At 46.8% G+C, this 21,975-nt stretch overlaps 1 protein-coding gene across 3 annotated transcripts; it reads left to right on the top strand.

Annotated features, from left to right (window-relative positions):
* The first annotated feature begins 561 nt into the window (after positions 1-561).
* Positions 562-21,975, top strand: ntn5 (netrin 5). Of its 3 annotated transcripts, none has more exons than XM_010905958.2 (8): positions 562-626; positions 752-866; positions 13,373-14,841; positions 14,953-15,141; positions 17,289-17,438; positions 19,418-19,471; positions 20,011-20,091; positions 20,194-21,975. In XM_010905958.2, exons 3-8 carry the CDS (start codon positions 13,383-13,385, stop codon positions 20,835-20,837), a joined length of 2,577 nt encoding a protein of 858 aa, XP_010904260.2. In that variant the 5' UTR covers positions 562-626; positions 752-866; positions 13,373-13,382; the 3' UTR covers positions 20,838-21,975. The 3 variants fall into 3 exon arrangements, with proteins under 3 accessions (XP_010904260.2, XP_010904261.2, XP_019898894.2); XM_010905959.3 differs by lacking the exons at positions 562-626; positions 752-866 and adding exons at positions 5,813-6,255; positions 6,350-6,461; XM_020043335.2 differs by lacking the exons at positions 562-626; positions 752-866 and adding an exon at positions 5,813-6,255.

The following is a 21,975-nucleotide window of genomic DNA, read 5'->3' as shown; positions in this document are numbered from 1 at the left end:
GTATTTTGGAATTGTCCCTAATTACCTTGATAATTCAGAGGGTTCATTGCCAACATTTTACATTGTAGTCATTAAGTTAATTATTTTATCTAGAATGACATACAGTTAGTAAGAACCACAATGTTATGTAAATTGTACCCAATGAAGTTGCTATCGGCAATTCAGTGGTTAAAAAAAAAAGCATTAATCAACGAAGACAGGGTTGGGGGGAGGCTGCACAGGTATTTTAGAAACACTAATAAAATAGTTTCAGACATTTTCAACAGTGACGTCCCTGGATGGAGAAAAGCCCTGACTAATTTAATTCTTAAGACATCCTAAATCAGCTGAATAGGGTTGGATCCTGGCTGGTTTGGATTTCTCCAACTGGGAATGAACATTCTGTAATACCTCAGTCATGGTGTTAGAGTGATTCTGGGGTCTTACAGCAAACATTCCTTTGGGGCTAATTGGGACCATGTGCACTGCCAGTATTCTACACCTGATTGGTATGAACTCTGCAAGAGTTGTTCGGTTAACCACAATAAATCATTGGGGTGCGACCAATCAGACTGACTGAATCCCTCAGCTGCTGTTTTGACAGACACCAATGTCATAGGAATGCAGATAGACCTAATGTGTCACAGGTAAAATTACATCTGAAATTCCTTGCCGCTGAATGGATTCTTGCTGCCCATTTGGATAGCAAATTGATTGTCCTCACACCTGTTAGACTAGGCCCGCTTAACCGGTAAACATGCTGTTCTCTCAGTGACTGCTGCATCAGGGCCGGTCGGTTCGTTGCGGCGGTGGGCAGAAACGTCCTTCGCCGCTGTTGGCAGCACATCGACCAGTTCCCTGTCAACGCCGGTGGTACAATCGTACAGGTGAGTGGGATGTTAAATGGAACCGAATGAATACGTACGGACAGGGTAGATACAGTGGGGAGGACTAGTATTTGATACACTGCCGATCCAGGAAATCACATTGTAGGATTTTTAAATCATTAATTTGCATTTTATTGCATGACATCAGTATTTTATCACCTATCAACCAGTAAGAATCCCGTCTCTCACAGACCTGTTAGTCCTGTTCTCCACTCATTAACCTGTATTAATTACACCTGTTTGAACTTGTTACCTGTATAAAAGACACCTGTCCACCCACGCAAACAAACAGACTCCAACCTCTCCACAATGGCCAAGACCAGAGAGCTGTGTAAGGACATCAGGGATAAAATTGTTTGCTTGGTGAGAAGGCAACAACTGTTGGCGCAATTATTAGAAAATGGAAGAAGTTCAATCTCCCTCAGTCTGGGGCTCCATGCAAGATTTCACCTCGTGGGGCATCAATGATCATTGAGGAAGGTGAGGGATCAGCCCAGAACTACACAGCAGGACCTGGTCAATGACCTGAAGAGAGCTGGAACCACAGTCTCAAAGAAAACCATTAGTAACACACTTCGCCGTCATGGATTAAAATCCTGCAGCACACGCAAGGTCCCCCTGCTCGAGCCAGCGCATGTCCAGGCCCATCTGAAGTTTGCCAATGACCATCTGGATGATCCAGAGGAGGAATAGGAGAAGGTCATGAGGTCTAATGAGACAGAAATAGAGCTTTTTGGTCTCAACTCCACTCGCCGTGTTTGGAGGAAGAAGAAGGATGAGTACAACCCCAAGAACACCATCCCAACTGTGAAGCATGGAGGTGGAAACATCATTCGTTGGGAATGCTTTCCTGCAGAAGGGACAGGACGACTGGACCGTATTGAGGGGAGAATGGATGGGGCCATGTATCGGAAGATCTTGGCCAACAACCTCCTTCCCTCAGTAAGAGCATGACATGACAACGACCCGAAACACACAGCCAGGGCAACTAAGGAGTGGCTCCGTAAGAAGCATCTCAAGGACCTGGAGAGGCCTAGCCAGTCTCCAGACCTGAACCCAATAGAAAATCTTTGGAGGGAGCTGAAAGTCCATATTGCCCAGCGACAGCCCCGAAACCTGAAGGATCTGGAGAAGTTCTGTATGGAGGAGTGGGCCAAAATCCCTGCTGCAGTGTGTGCAAACCTGGTCAAGAACTACAGGAAACATATGATCTCTGTAATTGCAAACAAAGGTTTCCGTGCCAAATATTAAGTTCTGCTTTTCTGATGTATCAAATACTTATGTCATACAATAAAATGCAAATTATTTAAAAATCATACAAAGTGGTTTTCTGGATTTTTTGTTTTAGATTCCGTCACTCACAGTTGAAGAGTACCTATGATAAAAATTACAGACCTCTACATGCTTTGTAAGTGGGAAAACCTGCAAAATCGGCAGTGTATCAAAAACCTGTTCTCCCCACTGTATGAAACGCGTGGGCGTTTACGGTCATAGCAAGAACGTTTCATGTTTTAATCAATGAAATATGCCAAAACCCTTCCTGCTTAGGTTGAAAAGGATTTGGTGTGGCGTGAGAATGTTCTGTCATCCCCATATGAGGTGGTATAGTCACAAGGGACAGCATTTTCCAGTGAGTGTGAACCCAAATGGTCGGAGGACAGTATCACGCAAAAGTTGCGTTGATGGTTTTCCCAGACTAATAACCAATGGCTTGATGTGTACTTCTGACAGGCTTATGCCACAGTGTAGCTACTCCAGCCCCTTCTGCCTGCCTCTCTGGAGCCTCCTGGTACAGGGGTAAAACTTACCAGATGAAAATTGTCTGGTTAATGATTGGTTCCCAATGTATATTTTTCTATCGATACTCCCATGCCAATTCCTGGCATTGATTACAGGTCCTCAGTTGGCGCGTAAAACCCACAAAATGCCTGAGCCCTGAAGTCAGTTAATCGTAGTTAGGCACGTACAGCAGACAGGTGCCTGACATTTGAAACATGTGGTGAGCAGACTTTGTTTATAGAATGTGATAAGACAACAGTGTTGAACCTTTAGTAATTCAGCCAGTAGGCTGAATGGAAAGAAATACTGTGGGGAGGAACTAATCTTTTCACAGTCATTATCCCAAAAATGTTTTCAAAGTACCTGATTTGATAATGACATTTAAATTGTCTATCTCACATTCTTCTGCAATCCATATCACTCATTAACATGTTATATATACTATATACAATAAATACTTGGTCTTCCCTTCAGTAACTGTCTTTGCAAAAAGGAGTAGCGTTAACATAGTTACCAGCAGGAAGTTCAACTAAATCAGTGAGTTTATTTTCACGCTACATTTCCAGACAGATGTTATTACAGGAGTCGCACGTTCTAAATACCCATTTTCTTTTTCATGTTTTGATTTGGATGTTCCTAATGGGATTTTGTTTTAATTGGGGTGGAACTCCAACCAAGATCAGTCCTGTTGACTCTGCTGTCTGCTATGTTGCCGGCTTGACAGAGTAACAGTGTGATCAGCTGGTGTTGCACATTTCATTCCAATTATCTTTATTCTCATCGCAACCAGCGGAAAACCAGCGGAAAACCAGCTGTGACCTGCAAGACAATGCAGAGGTCATACAAACGCAGGGGGGGTCTTTGTGATCCCCTCTATCACATACCATAACCTGTTGTGTTTCTTCAGGTGTCCCCATCCGGAACACCAATGCCTGACTATGTTCATACTTGTGAAAGGTTCATCTGGGCCTCTTAGCCCCTCCTGCTAACATGTTTTAGATCTCTCCCTGCTCTGTCACACCTGATTCAAATGATCCGCTCATTATCAACTCCTTCATGAGCCACATCAGGTATGTAGGGCAGGGGGAGATCTAAAACATGCAGGGCAGGTGGGGACGTCCAGGAGCAGGGTTGAGAAACACTGACCTACAGCTGTGGAAAATATTCAGAGACCACTGCACCTTTTTCTTTCCTTTCCAATAAAGTCGAAACGGAAGGTTTTGAGTGTTAAAATTAAGAGACCACTGCAAATCCTCACACAAAACTTTGCTTTTCAGCTTTTTTGGAAAGGAATGAAAAAGGTGCAGTGGTCTCTTAATTCTTTCCAGAGCTGTATATGAATGTCTGGCTAGTCCCATGTTATATGTACGCAAAAGGAAGAGAGTGGGTTGGTTGAATGAGAATGTAACATTCAACATCACATTTACTGTTGACCTCCCTCCCTGACACCTTAACCTGAACCTAAAATACATCCGTTTTCCTCTGCAGCATGAAGTTTGATTTCTGATTACACAAATGTAATAACCAAGTAATTCTGGAATTTTTGGTTGTAAAAGTGGTGTTGTTGAACCAAAATGGATCCCTGAAAATTGTGTATTATGTCATGTACAGTGAACAAACGGCTAATTTGACCGAGTACTGACAATAGTATTTTCAAGAGTCAGCTAGGTTGAACAGTCTCCCCACCTGAGCCCCTCCTTAAGTCCTTGGTACCAAATTTATAGTCAGAACAGGAAAGCCTAGAACATCGGCATAAATCACGGATGTAGCCCTGGTACTGGTGTAAAGCACCAGTGGAAATGCGGTTTAATAAGCTTACAGGGAGCTCATGTCAGTGTGTTCTGATTTATTGTTGGTCTCCTGAATGAAGGCCTTGCTGTCGCTGGTCTTTTACTGATCTTCAGACATCAGTCTGCTACCCGTCCCATTCTGACGCCTGTCAGCAGGAACTGTCGTAGTGCGGGTGGCAGGTGGTGAGATTACATTACCCTCTTCTAAAGAAAAAAATCTGTTGACCAACCACTCTGATGTGGGAACAATGGCACTTTATCATTCGTCGTGGAGCGCTACAGACTCTGCCGACTGGTTCAAGAAATCTGGCTGATTCGCCGTCAGTTTGACAGTGCTCCTCTCCAACGCTAGGCTACAGTTTTTATACTGTGGTTAAACCTGCTAGAATCAAATCGCTTAGCTTTATTACAGGAGCTCATGTGTTTGGCTATGCAGGGCGCGATGTCTCTGCCGTACAAGAGTACCGATATACCGAAACATACCGATATACTAGACGGATCTCTTGAAGTCTGGCCATTGAAGTCACTGGGTCCTGAGTCCATTTGGGAACAGCACAGGGAGAAATGCGGACCTTTCCTCACTTCCTGAGTCTCTTGAACTGTTTGTGGTTTCACTGGTGCTAGTGGCCGACAAGGTCCAGGGAACGGATTAAGACAGTCACCTGTAGACAAATACTTTTTTAATATTAAAAATGCTTTTGGCCACAGCTGGGGTCTGGAAAATGCTTGTGTATGCTGCTTTTGTTATATAACCCAGAACACTTGTGCAACCGAACCCCTTGAAAGGGAAGTCAATGTGTGTTCTGTTAAGAACATGCAAATGGATGTAATGTTATGCCAGGGAGGTATTGGGGCTGGGGGGGGGGGGGGTATGGAAACCATTGCCCTATCTTGTTCTGGCCCACTGTAATAGTTGCATCAATGTAAATATTGCTGCAGGGTGCAGGAGAAGCTAGACAGGCACGCACATATTTTATGGCCCTAATACAGTTTTTATCTATACCTTCTTCATCTGTCTTTATGGTGTCTACCGCATAGACTGACTTCACCAGCCCTCACGTAAAAACAATGTTCCTCCACCAAAGACTCAAGAGTGTATGGTGTATCTTTGGGATATGTATACTCTGCCAAAATGTAACCGCGATGCTCCATCGTGCCATTTCTCCACTCGTTTTGTTTTATTGGCCTTGTCACCTTTCCAAGGATAGCATTTCAAAATTACACTGAATAACTACTTGAACACACACACCTGGGGAAACATTGCTCGAGGGTAGTCATTAATCAGTTTTATGGGGTTTTCTGGGAAAGTTTTCTCCACGCTCCCGCCATCAACCATCCATTATTTTATTTCATGTTTTCCATCTGTATTAGCTTCAGTTCATCTGCTAATACTACTCACTACCGCACGTGAGAGCTATCCCCTTCTAGTCTGTGGTTCTAGGGTTTTCTATCGCATGTTTAGAAAAGAGAGAAAAAATGCTACAGTGGATGGACGTCTTCAAAAGCAATTATGAACTTCAGTAATTGAGACCACTTTTTGTCTTCAAATTGCTGGCTAGTGAAGAACTTGAAACGCCGAATTAACTCTCCAGCACTGCAGTAGGGCTCTGCAGATGTGAGTTGGAGCTTCGAGGCGGCAGCGTCTTGACGTCAGGTCAGGACGGGACGCCCCACCACTCAAGCGGGTTGCAGCGAGTTGGATCTCCACTCGGTTTGCACAGCACTGTGCGGCGGGATAACTGTCTACTTGCGGCGCCACTATTGATAAAGACCGCATGGGCCGTGGAAGCGAAGGAAGATTGCTCATTGAGACGCACATGGTGAGCGCTCTCATTTTATATATTTAATTCTGTATATTTCTTTATTGCTATGGCTTCTTTCATACTGAAGTTCAGGGAACTGCTTTAAATTTAGAACGGAAGTACAAGGCATTGACAAGTTGATTAGTTGGACCCGGTGAGAGTGCCAGAGTTCACGCTGCGAGTGCTGTTGGCTATATTCACCCTCCATGATGATCATCTATACAGTAGGTGTTACGTATCAATTTGATTATTGAAAAGATCATGATGGTTTATCTTAAACACCTGTTCTCGTTATGGGAATACGGCTGTCTCTGTATAGTGTTACATGATTGTAGCCTATATTGTTTATCTAATAGCTTATTATCTACGTTAAACGAATACTTATTTTTGTGTAATAATATTGAGTTAATGTTAACATTCCATGACAAAATCTTGTTGACTTATTCAGTTCAAATAAATGATTGTATAGGCTATAAAGGTTTACGTGAAACATCCTTTTAAGAGTCAATATATTAATGTGTTTAAGACTATGTTATTAAGTGGATTACATTGTAGGCAATCAATCATTCTGGTTCAACAAAAAAATACTTTTTACCCAAGAAATGCAAGCCCATGTCAACATGGTACATTCTATTTGTTTTTCGTTTGATTTCTAAGTAGAAAATTAAAAGACAAGAGAGTGCCGATTAAAACAAGTAGGTAATTTGCAAGTAATTTGGAAAACCCATGACTGCTTATATTTAACCCCCCCTACACACACACACACACACACAGGCAAATCACTCAATCATGGGCTCGGACTATAAACATTTAATCAATTACATGAAGCATAATTGGAGTTATTACAATTACTGAAATTATGTTATTATCATTATTATCCTATGGCCTTTTCCTTAAAAACCGAGATAGTCACATGGCCCTGGTTTTTATACAGACATTTTCTGTGCGATGGACAACAGCCATAATAAATATACTTATTTCGAGTGAAGTAAACGAAAATTGTCATATACATCTGAAAAATTACAAAGCGTAAATGCGTAAAATTTCTGCTTTGGAATTGACAATTATGAAACATTTTAAATTTGCCGCGCACAGAAAGTTACTATTTAAAAAAAGTTATCTCAGGCCACTAAATAGGATATACACTGGTTTTAGATCTACCAATCCCACAAATTATCTTCAAATGGCGTTTCATTATTAGGCCTACACCGTTTTTGGGTAAAACCGGAAAACCTCAATGCTTAAATGATTGACCTTAAATTGAGGGACATTTTCGTATATAGCCAAGTAGAAGCTTAGTAGCCTAATATTTTTTACTTATGAATGTTCTCGAAGTTACCGTCGCAAATTATTAATATTTGTATATATAAAGATGGTTCTGGACCTACTAACACGACTACTATTCCTACTTTCACTAATACTACTTATTATAATAATGATTATTTTTTTTCAAATAAAAAAAACAATAACAGATCTTTTTGCAGGGTAAATTCTAAACTGCCTATTTTGTTTGCTCTTTTCTTCAGTATGTTCCGTTTGCCAAGTTCAAGGTCAATACAGGTCCACCGGAAGGGATTTAATTTCAGCTCCAGACATTACAAGTTATAAGCTGTTAATTATTTCGTTTAGGCCTACATTCTTAATATGTTTGTATTAATTAATAAACGTGATATCTAAAAGTATTAATTAAACATAACGCAGATTAAGAGCAAAAGCATGCAGCTTAACAATTTAGACATATTCTAAATTCAAATCAGTGGGCCATCCAATTGCTTTTTCTGGATTTTATATTTGTAAAATAATAATCAAGCATTGATTCCGAAATGATAACTGTCACTTTTAAATGGGATCACTGTTATTTTGAATGAGGTTCTTTTTGGCAAGATTTCATATCCATCTGTTTTTCAATATCTACATTGAAGCGAAGCGTTCATGGGTTAGCGAATTGCTTTGTCTGACAGGTTAGCGTGGGAAAAGAAAAAGAGGGGAAATTGTGAGAAATGTCCGCGCTGCCTTCAGGGCACATGTTTTCTTATTCAGCCCAGAAATACGTCCATTCTGCGGTGTCTGGCATGTTTTAAAAAGCTATCCACTTTACAAGTCATCTCCGTCGTGTCGTTCCATTTCTCTTCTTGATTTCGAGCCGGTGCGTTCCCATTCCCGTAGCAGTCGGCCTTTTTGGCAGCGCCGTGGAGGTGCGAACCTGAGGGACGGGGCAGGGGCCCTAAGCTAAAGATACGAGTGGCAGCGGTGATAATCCATTTTGTGCAGGCTGTCAGTTGCACCTCCCTCACCGCCCCACTAAAATTAGATTATTACACCTAAAACAGAGCTCCTGGAATCTGCTCCGTGTGGAATAACACGACGGGTTGGAGAGGGAGCCGGCAGGAGCGGACCGGAATGCCGTTGGGGAATACAGGGCTGCGAGGGCGGGATATTCTTCTCTTCTAGTCCCGGGTGTGTAGGCCCAGTGTTATGTTTCGGACAATTGGAAATTATCAAAGGTGTTACTTGCCAACTGTGATAACATGTCCAAACAGGTGTCCTATTCTGTTCTACATTGGGAGAGATGGCAATACATGTAATTGATCAGATGGACTGTATTTAGAGCTCATGAATACATGCGTCAGGCTTAAAGACAGGATGCGTATTGTTATAGGCTCTTGAAAGAAGTAATCCATGGGATCGTTTGAGACGAACATAGATTACTACCACGAATATAGCTTTTAGCCATAACCTGTTGTATGTCAAATCTCCATGGTTTTCACTAAGTTTTCCCCCTAGCACATTTCTTGTCATATAACATGAACCCACATACAGAGTGATTTACAGTACTGAGTGCATATAGTTTCATATTAGCAACCCCTTGGGAATCAAACCCACAACCCTGGCGCGTTCTCTAACAAGAGCTAAAAGGAACCCTCGCTTATGAGCCAGTGCTTATGTGCATCAGACAATCCTATGAAATATGGCCGGTTAATTCAATTATTTCACAACACTGTTTACAAAGCACAGTCTCCTATGCCTCCATCTTGCCGGTAGTATTTGTGTCATGGTAAGATCTGTGTGCATGGAATAGCGGAGTCGTGCTCTACGCTGCTGCCCATGACGAGGAATGTTAAAACGTGTGAGACAGGCCAAATCCAGCTCATCTGCCCCTGATACACAACCCCAAAACACCCAGATTCAGACCGCAGTGGAACAGAGGCAAGGACAGCTGACTTGTAGCATTCTCCTTTCCTACTCCGACCCATTTCAGTCATTTAGCAGACACTTACCCAGAGTGACTCAAGGGCAGAACAGATTTTTATTTTTTTACCCAGAGTTCTTTGCAAACCGGATGCCTCCCCGTTACTTGCTATAATCGTCATGTGACCCGTTTCTGCCCACCATATATATATAATGATTCCCCATCTAGTGGTTTCGCAAAACAGATTGTCTCACCCCACTGTTTTTAGCTCTATTGCACCTTTCAGACCATGACCACCCTGACACCCAAGTGTCCAAACTGATTTTTCCTTCGCATACTACAACCCCTCCGACATCCCACTATCCAATCTGATGTCTTTTGTCTCCCTTCGGGCTATCACACTGTGGACCGTTCGGCACCAGAGCAGTTACTTTTTCCAAGTCGTTACACCCTTTGGAACCATAAAGACTTATACGTATTAAGGAATTAAAATGTACACAAATCGTCTTAGAGCAGATTGCTACAGAAGCTGTGAAGTGAGAACTCGAGCAGAAGACACTCCAGTGCAGTCACTCCCACTATGTTAGACTGTGCTGTAAACATGTCCCAGGTTGTCATCAAGTGTTTTTCCAGGCCTATGTCAGCCAGCTGACTCCTTCTGCGGCGGCTGCTTTTAAAGACCATGCACACTGCCTCTCCAGAGATATCATTGACCTCACTTAAACACTATTTGCTTATGTACGTTCCTAATAGTCGGATAAAACCTTTTGATGGATGGTTTTGATATTTCTGTCTGTGTTGTGATGTATGCTTGAAGAGAGCATTTGATGTCCTTAATGGATCCTGATTCACTCTGGAAAACCTTCTTTTGTGCACATCCCCCGTGTTCACTTGTTGTGGTGGCTGGTTGTGTGTGTACTGTCGGGCAGTATGTGGGATGTCAATTATTTTCTCATCTTCTTTACATCTTTAAAGACGAGGGGGTCATTTAAAGAGGAATGCCACTCATTCGTGGTCTTCTTCCGACATGCCTGGTGTGTGAATTTATGGAAAGCGACGGAGAAAAACCGTTGAAACGGTATCCGGTGGCTGGGTTACATCCCTGGTGTCAGACTGGCGATCTGGTTTCAGAGCGGCTAGGGTGTGGGGAGGGGAGGTGGGGGGGGTATGTGTCTGGATTTGTCCTTGGGGCACTTTAAAGGGCCCTGTGCTCCTCCCTAAAGAGCTTTGACTTCCATCATGTTGTTTGTTTAATTAGCATTGATGCTACACAGAAGGACAAGTGCAAATCACGCCGTGGGGAATGGCAGGCAACCCTTCTGTGCTCTGTCATTGGTTGGCTTCTTACCCACCAAGTAGTAACCTCCATCACCACACCACCCCCCCAGTCTGACTATAATGCACCAGTCTCCAGTCTGATAGTACTATACCACCCCCAAGTCTGTCTATTCTGCACCCCCCCCCCCAGTCTGACAATACTGCTCCACCACCCCAGTCTGTCTATACTGCACCCCCCTGTCTGTCTATACTGCCCCACCACCCCAGTCTGACAATACTGCACCCCCCCAGTCTGACAATACTGCACCCCCCCCCCGAGTCTGACTATAATGCATCACCACCCCAGTCTGACAATACTGTACCACCCCCCAGTCTGACTATTATGTACCACCCCCCAGTCTGACTATTATGTACCACCCCCCAGTCTGACTATTATGTACCACCCCCCAGTCTGATTATTAGGTACCACCCCCCAGTCTGATTATACTGTACCATCTTTGCCCCATCATTCCCTCTCCCTCCATGCCAGCCCAGCCCATTGATGCCATTATGAAACCATACCTTCAGTTAATCAGTCAATCGATAAATGAGGCTCAGTTTTTAGTGTCCTGCTCAGGTTTCCAGCTGGGCATGTCGCAACACGTGTGGAATGCCCAGGGGTCGCTCACTGGATCACTCAACACCTAACCCGTCGGCCGTGGCGTTTCCAATAACGACACCCCCAAACATACGCCTGATACGCCTCATCACCCGCCCGATCCCGTACAGCTTGGTCGGGAACGGTCCACTTTCTGGCCACGGGGGAACCTTAGCTTGCTTTGAGGGGTCAGTTGAGTTTTCAGGCCCTAAAGCTTATTGTAACCCCCACTGGAGCCACTTACAGTGCTGTGGTCCTAAGGGAAGCCTCAGGTTTCGGGCCATGGTCTAATTGAGTGGGATGACTAGCACTGGGAGGCTCCCAACCCATCTCTCCTCTCCACTCTCTTACAGGGTGAGTTTATAGAGCCCTGCTGACTGCGCTGTCAGTGTCAAACGCTTGTTAGAACATCATCAATCTAGATGCAGTTAGAGAAATTCCCAGAAAAGAGCGAAGGTGGCAGGTGATAGGAATAGTGAGAGGGAGAGAGAGGAGTGAGGGGGGCAAGAGAGCCAGATAAAGAGCCAGAGAAAGAGCCGGAGACAGAGAGAAAGAGAGAGTGGGAGCACTGCAGAGGGAGAGAGACATCCAGAGGAGGGGAAAGCAGGGCCTGGAGGACAAATATATTCTTACATTGTGTGTCTTTGTAACCCACTGAGCGAGGGACCTTGAAAAACGTATTTTGAAAGACATAAAAAAAAAAAGAGGTCTTTCTGAGTGAAAATGTGTTAAAAGGATGTCTTTCTGGTAGAACTGACTTTAAAAAGGCATGGTTCAGATTGAACTAATATGTTAGAAAGGTGACTTTCAGTTTGAAAGAAGATGTTAAAAGGGTGTCTTTCCAGTTGTAAAGATGTTAAAAATACATCCTTCTGGTTGAAGTAAAACGTGTATCTGATTAGAAGGATGTTAAACAGATGTATTTCTGGTTGGAAAGACTAAAGAAATGTATCTGGTTGAAAAGACATTGAAAATAAGTTTTTCCAAATATTTTTCTCAGTGGGACATTTCTTGTAAAGAGAAGTGGTTGGTGGGAAGCTTGTTTTCTTCTTCCTCAGCGTATTTGTATGAGCTCACATAACGCCGCAAAGTTTGTTGTCATAGATCATGTTGTCACAAAAACTGGAAAAAAAAATTTTTTCGCCCAAGACTGCAGGCACAAAATTAAGTTCCCTTCTCCAGTTTCAGTATCAACCCTTGACAGACGAATGCATTTAACAAATCACAAGCAGTTTACGAGGAAGGGAATCTGTTCCCAACATGAATGTGCACAAGTGAGTTTGTCTTCTTACAGGATGTGACTGTACAGGGCCTTTAAGCCGAACATGCATTTCTCGCGTTCTCTTCTATAAATCTTTCCCCTCCCTCCGTCTCCATCTTTGCTTCCTTCCTCTCTTGCTGTCTGTCTTTCTCACACACTTTCTCTCCCCATTCAGTCTCTCTCTACACGTTGGGCTCTTTCCACCCATATGCATCGAGTGGAGCGGGGCAGCGTGGCGGTACGAGGATTTGAAAGGAGGACTATAAAGATGATGGATGCTGCCCTGCTTATATTGTCAGACCCAGCTGTTCTGAATGGTTTTTGTCATCGTTGACAGACCTGCTGCATTTCCATGCACCCGTCCAGTCTTCATACACTCTCATCCTTACTCTATACAAGGTTTCATCCGTATGGATCCATCCACGCTCATAACATCTCATTCCTTTGCTGTAAAACCTCTCATCCGTATAGTCTGGGTTGATGGGCTGATGCGGAGATAAATGGTGTTTTAAAGGGTGCTGTGGGTAGAGACGGAGGCCTTTTCATGGGTGCCGGTAGACGTGGTTGGATTATAGGAGGGATGTTAAAAGGTTTAAGCTGTGTGGTGTGAGCCGGTGTGTTTTCAATAAAGGCACAGGTGGTCTTTCATCCTCAGACAGCTCCTCCCTCCGGCTCCGACCACAAGTCATGTAAATCCATCAGTATCTTTTGCTTTTATGATTTCACTCAGTCTCTTTATCCCCTGAGACCTTGCTTCCTTCTCCCACAGGCTCCATGACATGATGTTCCTGCCCTCCTCCCTGCCCCCCGCCTCCTCCCTCCTCCTCCTCCTCCTCTCCTTTCTCTCCTCGTCCCTCCTTCCCCCTTCGCTGGCTCACTCCCCGCTGAGCTGGACTTCGCCCCATGATCCCTGCTACCACCTGGACGGGGGCCCGCGCCACTGCATGTCGGAGTTCATCAACGCCGCCTACGGCGTCCCCGTCGGCGCCGCGCAGTCCCTCCGGGATGCCTCCGGCCAGAACGCCGTCAACGTCAGCACCCTCACGGACCTCCACAACCCCCACAACCTGACCTGCTGGACTGCCCAGTCGGGGGGCCGCGGCGGCGGGGACTGGGTCCTCACCCTCCCCCTGGGCCGGCGTTTCGAAATCACCTACATCAGCCTGCAGTTCTGCCATCAGGGGGAACCGTCGGATCCGGTCTCCATCTCCGTGCTCAAGTCCATGGACCACGGGCGGAGCTGGAAGCCCATGCAGCACTACTCCAGCGACTGCCCAGGGAGGTTCGGGATCCAGGCCCAGACAGTGGCCAGGACCAGGCACCAGGAGACGGAGCCCCTTTGCTCGGACCCACGGCCACTGCAGAGGCACCGAGGCGGGATGGTCCTGGCCTTTTCCACGCTGGACGGAAGGCCGTCTTCCCCGGACTTCGACTACAGCCCCACCCTGCAGGATTGGGTGACGGCCACGGACATCCGGCTGGTGTTCCACCAGGGAGCCCAGTCCCAGCTGACCAAGGCGGGGAGTCCGGCGGACAGGGGGGCGGGGACGGGGGCGGGAGCGAGCGGGGGGCTTCTGAGGTGGAGGGCGGGGTCGAGGAAGGAGGCTGTCGTGGGTCAGGTGAACGGGGACACCAACGCCCTGGGGCTCGCGGCAGTGAGAAAGCCTGGGAAGCGAGAGCGAGGCGGAGGACAGAAAATGGACAGGTCTACCCAGAGGGGGCACGCAAGGGAGTTGGGGAGTCGGGGAGAGGATGGACACGACGTGACCCGGAAGGAGTCGGAAGCAGACTCTCAGGGAGTGGACAAGAGAGGAAACAGGAATGGAAAAGGGCGTGGCCATAGTAGGGAGGAGGACCGTGTTTGGTGTCGTGATGGCGCCGTCTGTGATTGGACAATCCAGGGCCAGGGTGGGGGCAACAAGGGGAGGGAATTGAGGAGGAGGAGAAACAACAGTCCGAACTCCAAATTGAAAGCGAGGAATCGCGTCCAGCAGGCTCCTCCCTCCCCGCTCATCTCCGACCCCCCCGCCCGCTCCCCCCTGGCGCTCTCAGATCTGCAGGTGGGCGGCAGGTGTAAGTGTAGTGGGCACGCCTCGCGGTGTCGCCGCGACGACGCGGGCAAGGCCGTTTGCCTGTGCGAGCACCACACAGCGGGGGCGGACTGCGACGTATGCGAGGACTTCTACTTCGACAGACCCTGGCAAAGAGCCACGCCTAGCCAGCCACACCCCTGCATCCGTGAGTCCCGCCCACATTAGTGTGTGTGTGAGTGCATAATGGGACTCGGATGCAAACTCAACTGCCTAACCTGAAATGAATAATCTCTACCCCCCCCCCCCCCCCCCCCAGCCTGTGACTGCAACGGCCACTCATCGAAGTGCCGGTTCAGCATGGAGGTTTTCCAGCAGTCCGGCCGGCGCAGTGGGGGGGTGTGTCTGAAGTGTCGACATCACACGGCGGGACGCCATTGCCAGTACTGCCAGAATGGATACACCCGCGACCACAGCAAGCCCCTCAACAACCGCAAGGCTTGCCAACGTCAGTCACTGTGTGTGTGTGTGTGTGTGTGTGTGTGTGTGTATTAATGCGGTTGTGTGTGTGTATTATATAGCACCACCAGCTGTGCGTCTCATCTATGTTATGAAGTGTGTGTGTCCAACTGTGTGTGCATCAGCATCTGTTAAAGCATATCTGTTACTCTTTGTAATAGGCAGTCTGCAGCGGGTGGTCCAGATTTCAGGGTGTGGTCCAGTGTTCAAGTTATGGTCCAGTGTTCCGGGTATTATCTAGGGTTCAGGGAATGAGGCAGTGTTCAGAGTTAGGTCCAGCTTTCAGCGTGTGGTCCAGTGTTCAGGGTGTGGTCCAGAGTTCAGGGAATGAAGCTGTGTTCAGGGTTAGGTCCAGCTTTCAGGGTGTGGTCCAGTGTTCATGATATTATCCGGTGATATTATCCAGTGTTCAGGGAACGAGGCAGTGTTCAGGGAGAGGTCCAACTTTCAGAATTTGGTCCAGTATTCATGGTGTGGTCCAGTGTTCAGGGTATTATCCAGTGTTCAGGGTGTGGTCCAGTGTTAAGGGTATTATCCAGTGTTCAGGGTGTGGTCCAGTGTTAAGGGTATTATCCAGTATTCAGGGTGTGCTCCAGTGTTCAGGTATGGGCCAATGACCAGGGTATGATCCAGTGTTTAGTGACTACTTCAGTACCAGTGTGAGTCTCTAGCCCAGTGTTTATGAGGTGGTTACATTGTGACAGAGGACAGTTATTCCTGTTTGTGTTACAAACATACCTTGTATGCCAGTCTAGTGGCTCTAGTGTTGTTGCCACCAGCTGCAAACCACCCTGACATTTGACCTTTGACTGGTCACATGTCCTAAGTGACTATGACACTGGCGTGCGCATTGAGGGGTTGACTGAAGTCCTCAAATATCTAATGTTAATGGTGTATGTTTACGTCCTACAGGTTACTGAAGTGCTAATATAACCAAGAGATAACAGTGTATGTTTAGGTCCTACAGGTGACTGAAGAAAAGGGTACAAAATAGGTTTGGATATCCCAGTGAGGACAGCTGGAACAATAATCAGGAAGTGAAAGCTGCATCACACCATCCAGTGCCAAGCAAAGACTTGCCCCAAAACTCAAACAAAAAGGAAGCCACAGAAAGTCACATTGAAGGAGCTACAAAGTTCAGTGGCTGTTAGTGGAGTAATGGTGCACCAGTCAACCATATCCAGAGATCTGAACCACATCGGTCTCTATAGGAGGGCGGCCAGAAGCTTGAAAGATTCCCCAGCGGTGTGGACACTTTTACAAGGCACCAGATAGGATGTTGTAGATGCATTGGCTACGTTTTCACGAGGACGAGAGTGTGGAGACTGCTTTTAATAAAAAAATAAAACAAAAAATCTGAAGAACATTGTTTCACATCCCCAGTGACTGAACCTGGACACCTCCAGCCGGGACAATGGCAATACATCAATGTCTGGACAGATTCATATATATATTTTTATATAAGAAAAAATATAATGCAAGGTTAATGGATGACATAAGCTATGAAGTCTTTGTTGGTAACGTTATAGCTAGTTGGCTATGTTCCAATTCTTTTTGTGTGCTTTAAGTTTTGTGCTCAAAGGTCTGTAGTATATATATTGAGAAACACTCCATGTTTATTATATCAGTGTTCTGGCCAACTCACTGTTTTTCCAGCACAACTGATTTACACCTTAGTGACCTGCTTGTAAAGCTAATTATTTAAAGGTGTTTGGAGAAGCTGTAAGGCTTTGTTTAAATTACCTTCCTGGAGGAAGAACAGACCTACTAAAGAATGGCTTCCTCTTTCTCTCTGGGTCTTTAGGAGCCCCCCCCCCTTCTGCCTGCTGTCCAGCCTGACTATAAACTCCTTTGTCATTTATTGTTTCCATCCCATTTGTGTCATATTTAATCTCTTACATCTTTCCCTCCGTCCGTGTTTGTCACCCCCCCCCCCCCCCCCCCCGTTTCTCATCCTGTAACCCTCCTCCATACCTTCCCCCTTCCCCTCATTTCTCTCTCGCTCTCTTCCTCTTCCTCAAATTCAATGGAGCTATACCACGAGCAGGCCCAATGTTCTCGTTTTGCGCTGCCCTTTATTTTTTCGGACATTAACTTCCTGTCCCTTCCTGTTTTCCTCCCCTCCCTCTTCGGCAGCGTGTCAGTGTCACCCTCTGGGCGCGGTTGGTCACTGGTGTAATCAGACGTCCGGACAGTGCCTGTGTCGGGACGGGGTGACTGGGCTGAGGTGCAACCGCTGCGCCGCGGGCTACAAACAGGGGCGCTCCCCGCTCCGGCCCTGCATAAGTAAGTCCACTGGATCTCCCCGGGCACCGTCTGGGAACGGGCCTCTTGTGTTGTGAGGTCAGACCCCGTCTGACAATAGCGTTCTCATGGGGATTCTTGAAAGAATGCGGTCACCCTTGAGCTCGGAGCAGAAATAGCGCCCGGCGGAGCTGTCGCTGGCGATTCTTCGGATTGACTTAAACCGGCCAACACCGGAGAGCTCTGTTGTCATTTAAGTCTTACTCATCTGGGGTTTTAGTTTCTAATTGCCAATTAATCTCGTTGTAACTTGAAATGTGACAAACTCTGTGACCTCACTATCACTCGCTCTGCCGCTCTCCCTGTGCGGCCCTCTCAACCTTGCTTGTTCTTGTCATCATTTAATACATCTAAGCCTGTATCAAACTGTAGCTCAGTATAAAAGGGGCCGCTCTCGGCTTTCAAATATCTGTATTAATTTCTCCAAATTGCCACAGAATTTTCTCCGATTTACACCAATGTCCGTTTTACTGTTTCCACAACAGTGTTAAGACAGGGAGCCTGTAAGACCTGCCTTGGCTCTCTCAGATCCTAGATCAGCTCCGCTGCCACTCTTAGCACTTTATCCTCCACACTGTTGCAATCGTGGCTTTGCGTTTTTGAACCCCGAGTGTTAATCCCCGTGTGTTTCGGAGTCTAATCGCGGGAGTGCCGATAACCACACGCGGATTGGCCTGGCCGGCGACACTTTCTAAGCCCTAATCAGGTGACACGGGTCCGGGTTTCACACCTGTCACGCACCCCTCAATGCACACCCCCCCCCCCCCCCTCACCGTCAAGAGCTCCAGACTCATAACTCTTCCGGTGAAAGGAGTTAGTGAAAGAAAACCTTGTTTGTTTTTACTACCGAACCCATCTTATGGCTATCTATAGCCTCTCTCGCTTCTTCTGCCTCTCCCCACGCTTGCTTTCTCTCTAACTCCCCGCTCTGCCTCTCTCCCAGACCCTTCTTCGCTAACAACAGCGTTTGCCGCGAGGGCCGTCTTCGAGGGGGGACGCGCACCTCTCTGTGACGCAGCGAGCTCACCGAGGCTAAATCTATCGTCTGAAAACTAGACCGGGTTGTTTAGCCTGCAGGGCGGCCATGTGGGCGCCTGAACCCGGCGCCTGGACAGATGGGCCGGGACACGTTTTTGAAGGGACACGCGCGAATAGTCTCGCGCGTTCACGCTTTCGTACACCGGAGGAAGATTCATGGACAGTTTGCGAGTTGAACACGGTTACTCTCTCCCTCACGCACATATTGACCCCGAGTGGGGTGGCTGGGGGGGGGCGGGGGGGGGGGGGGTGTAGGGTGTCTCTGAGTGCCCCAGTTGTGTCAGAGAGGACGAGTGGAGCACAGCACTGAGTGACAGTTGAGGTAATATATGATCTGACCCGAAAGAGACCCACACACACACACACAGGATAGTAAATGTATAGCACAGCAAGCCACCCACAAGCAAGGTCACACGCAGTCGCACCCCCCCGCGTTAGGGTGAATATGTCCGCTTCACGGCTGGTAGTCTTTCATTGCTTAGGGTCATAAAGGTGATGATAGACAGACGCACAGACAGAGCCCAGGGCTACAATCCATAGCATGAGCTAAGCTTAGCCAGAGACACTAACCCAAGACTCTGTGTGTACGTATATCTGTGTGTGCGTGTTAGGGCAGTCTTTAGAGGGCGCGGGTTTCTGACCCTCTGAGGACCACACACGGCACACCAACTCGTCCTGACACACTCACCGTCCATACAGGCATTCCGTACGCACTGAGAGGCATTGACGCATAGCACACATATTCACATTCTCTACCATTCGACACGCACGCACACACACATACACACCCACACACACACACACTCACACACTCACACACACAGACAGCCCTCATGTAAGAACAACCTGCCAACTGGTATTCCCACCCTGTCTGTTCTCTCGTTACACAACAACCTGTCTCCCTATTTTGTCTTTATCCACAGGAATCCAGGAGGTGACCCCCACAACGCCAGAATACCAGCCCCAGTACAGTCTAGGTGAGCAGAGCTTCAGCTGAGAATGAAAACACTATTGCAAGTTTCAGCATAACCTCCTTTACTGAACTGTAAAATCAGGTCCGATTTTAAGTGGTCACTCTTCCTGGTTCTGGAGAGCCAGGTTTTAAGTTCAGCGCTATGCCTTGCTGATTAAAGTCCTGCTCATGTTGATTTGGCCAATTCAAGCCTTTTAGGCCAGCACTGGAACAAAATAACAGTTCCTCTTCTGGAGTAGGGTTACTGAATGGTCTCAACCAAGGATGACTGGTAGCTCTCCAGCTCCCTCTAGTGGTGTTCGGGTGATGTTTCACCTGTTGCAGGGCTCAAGAGGGGCATCTGTCAGACATAAGATACTGTGATGACAAATAGAAGCAGAACATATTGTAATTAGTGGTACAGACATGTGTCGAGGTGAGATGCACTGTCTCATTCAATACATTCTCTCTCTTCCTCTCTCTCTCATGCTGGCGCTCTCCCTCTGTCTCTCTACCCCCCCCCCCCCCCATTCTCTGGTTCCCGCTCTTCCCTCCCTCTCCAAGCGGAGGAATGTGTCTCGTACTGCCAGCCATCCCAGGTTAAAGTCCGGATGAATCTGGAAACTTACTGCCTGAAGGATTTCGGTAAGAACCAGGAACTACAACGACGGCAGCATGGCTGTGGAATGCAGTTCAAAGTAAAGCTGACACCAAGTTCAAGCCGTCATCTTTGTCTTTGTCTCCCAGTCCTTAAGCTGCAGGTCAGGGGCATGGAGCGTTCGGGCCCCTGGTGGCACTTCTCAGTCTGGATCCAGACCGTGTTCCGTACCAGGTCTTCATCCCGCGTTCGCCGGGGCCCACAGGCTCTCTGGGTTCCCGACCGCGACCTTGGCTGCGGCTGCCCTTCTCTTCAGGTGGGCCGCACCTTCCTGCTGATTGGCGCCGAAGATGGGGTGCGTGGCTGGGGCCCGGAGGAGAGGCGGCTAGTGGCTGATAGATCCACACTGGCCCTCCAGTGGAGGGAACACTGGAACCCCAAACTGAGAGGGTTCAGGGGGCAGGACAAGAGGGGCCGCTGCCCCCCCAAGTTACCCGGGGGTGGCGACGACCAAAGGAGCCACTCGAAACACCAGCACTCAGAATACACCCCGCCTCATCTTGTGACAGCGAAAGAGACAGAGGTCAAAGTGCACCCACACACACGTTTGCGTACTGCGCACTCAGTTCCTGAGGAAGACGTGGAAGAAGAGGCAGAGGACTCTGTGAAACGCTCCATGGACACACACTCTCGTACCATGCCCTCGGCACTACCTGAACCGCCCCGAACCCAGGGACACACTCCCTCCCCGTCCACACCCAGTCTCATATGTTTTACCCAGAACCCTGTCTGAAACGCAGGAGGAATGAGAGAGAGGAAAGACAAGAGACGACGAAGACATAAAATAAATCAAGTCAAAAAGTCGGGATCAATAAAGTACACCCATTTGACGGTTCATCTCAGAAGAAGAGAGGCTGGTGATGTATGGGGAAGCGCGAGAGAACGAGGGATCTCTTTTAAGTACTCTGTCCAGACAAATGAAGGGATGGTCCCTCCATCTTTCCCTCCAAATGTCAGTGAGGAGTAGATGAGAGAGGTTTGTCATTGGTACAAGAGCAACCTGTATTTTACACACCTTAATGTGTAGTCCAGATGTTGAAGAAGCCCACATGAACATTACCATTACAATGTTTTTCTACTGAATCACTTGAAGGGCTCTATTCAATATAAAAAAAATCACTGAAAAATCTGACTTTTCTGATAGAGCTGAATTATACAGTACAGCAAATATATATCATGAATTTAGTCACATCGTTTGTACATTTAAAACACTGTAATTCTGAACTTCTGCCATACTGATTGAATGAGAGCCTTTAGTATTGTTGCGACTCTCCGAATTTACACTGTAACAGTGACAATAATTAGTTGTCTTATTGCATCATATGAAGTCATTGGGTTTCCTATAAAAATAATATGTAATATATTTATGCTTTGAATTGATTATGATTTGTAATAGATCCTGATTACAAGACATTAAAGATGAAATGTAATAATATTTAGGCTCATGCAGTAGGAGTACAAGATGTGTCACAAGATATATTATATAACACTCTACCTCACAGTCACCATGGTGATGGAAATAAAGGTAATATTGTTTTTCCTGTTTGACAGAAACGTACAAACGTGTAGCTGATTACTGTACTTTGTGGTTGTAAGATGACCCCAAAAACTGGGTTGGCTGACACGCTAGTTCCTGTTCACCGAAAACGGTTGCCGTGGGCTGAGCCACGCAACTGCGTTCTAGAAAACGACACCGACAGACTGCCATTTGGAGGAACACAGAGTCATTCTAAAATAGGAACGTTAACCTCAGATGGAGCCCGAATCCTACCGCAGAACTTGTAAACAAGAGATATAGATCTAAAAAGCATTTGTCGAATGTAATGTCACAAGTTCTGTTTTGGTCCGGAACATACAGCACAATGGCCCAG

Source organism: Esox lucius, chromosome 24 (assembly GCF_011004845.1).
Source record: "Esox lucius isolate fEsoLuc1 chromosome 24, fEsoLuc1.pri, whole genome shotgun sequence".
Classification (NCBI taxonomy): Eukaryota; Metazoa; Chordata; class Actinopteri; order Esociformes; family Esocidae; genus Esox; species Esox lucius.
Note: the sequence above shows the minus strand (reverse complement) of the source record. Positions and strands in the feature narration are given on the sequence as shown.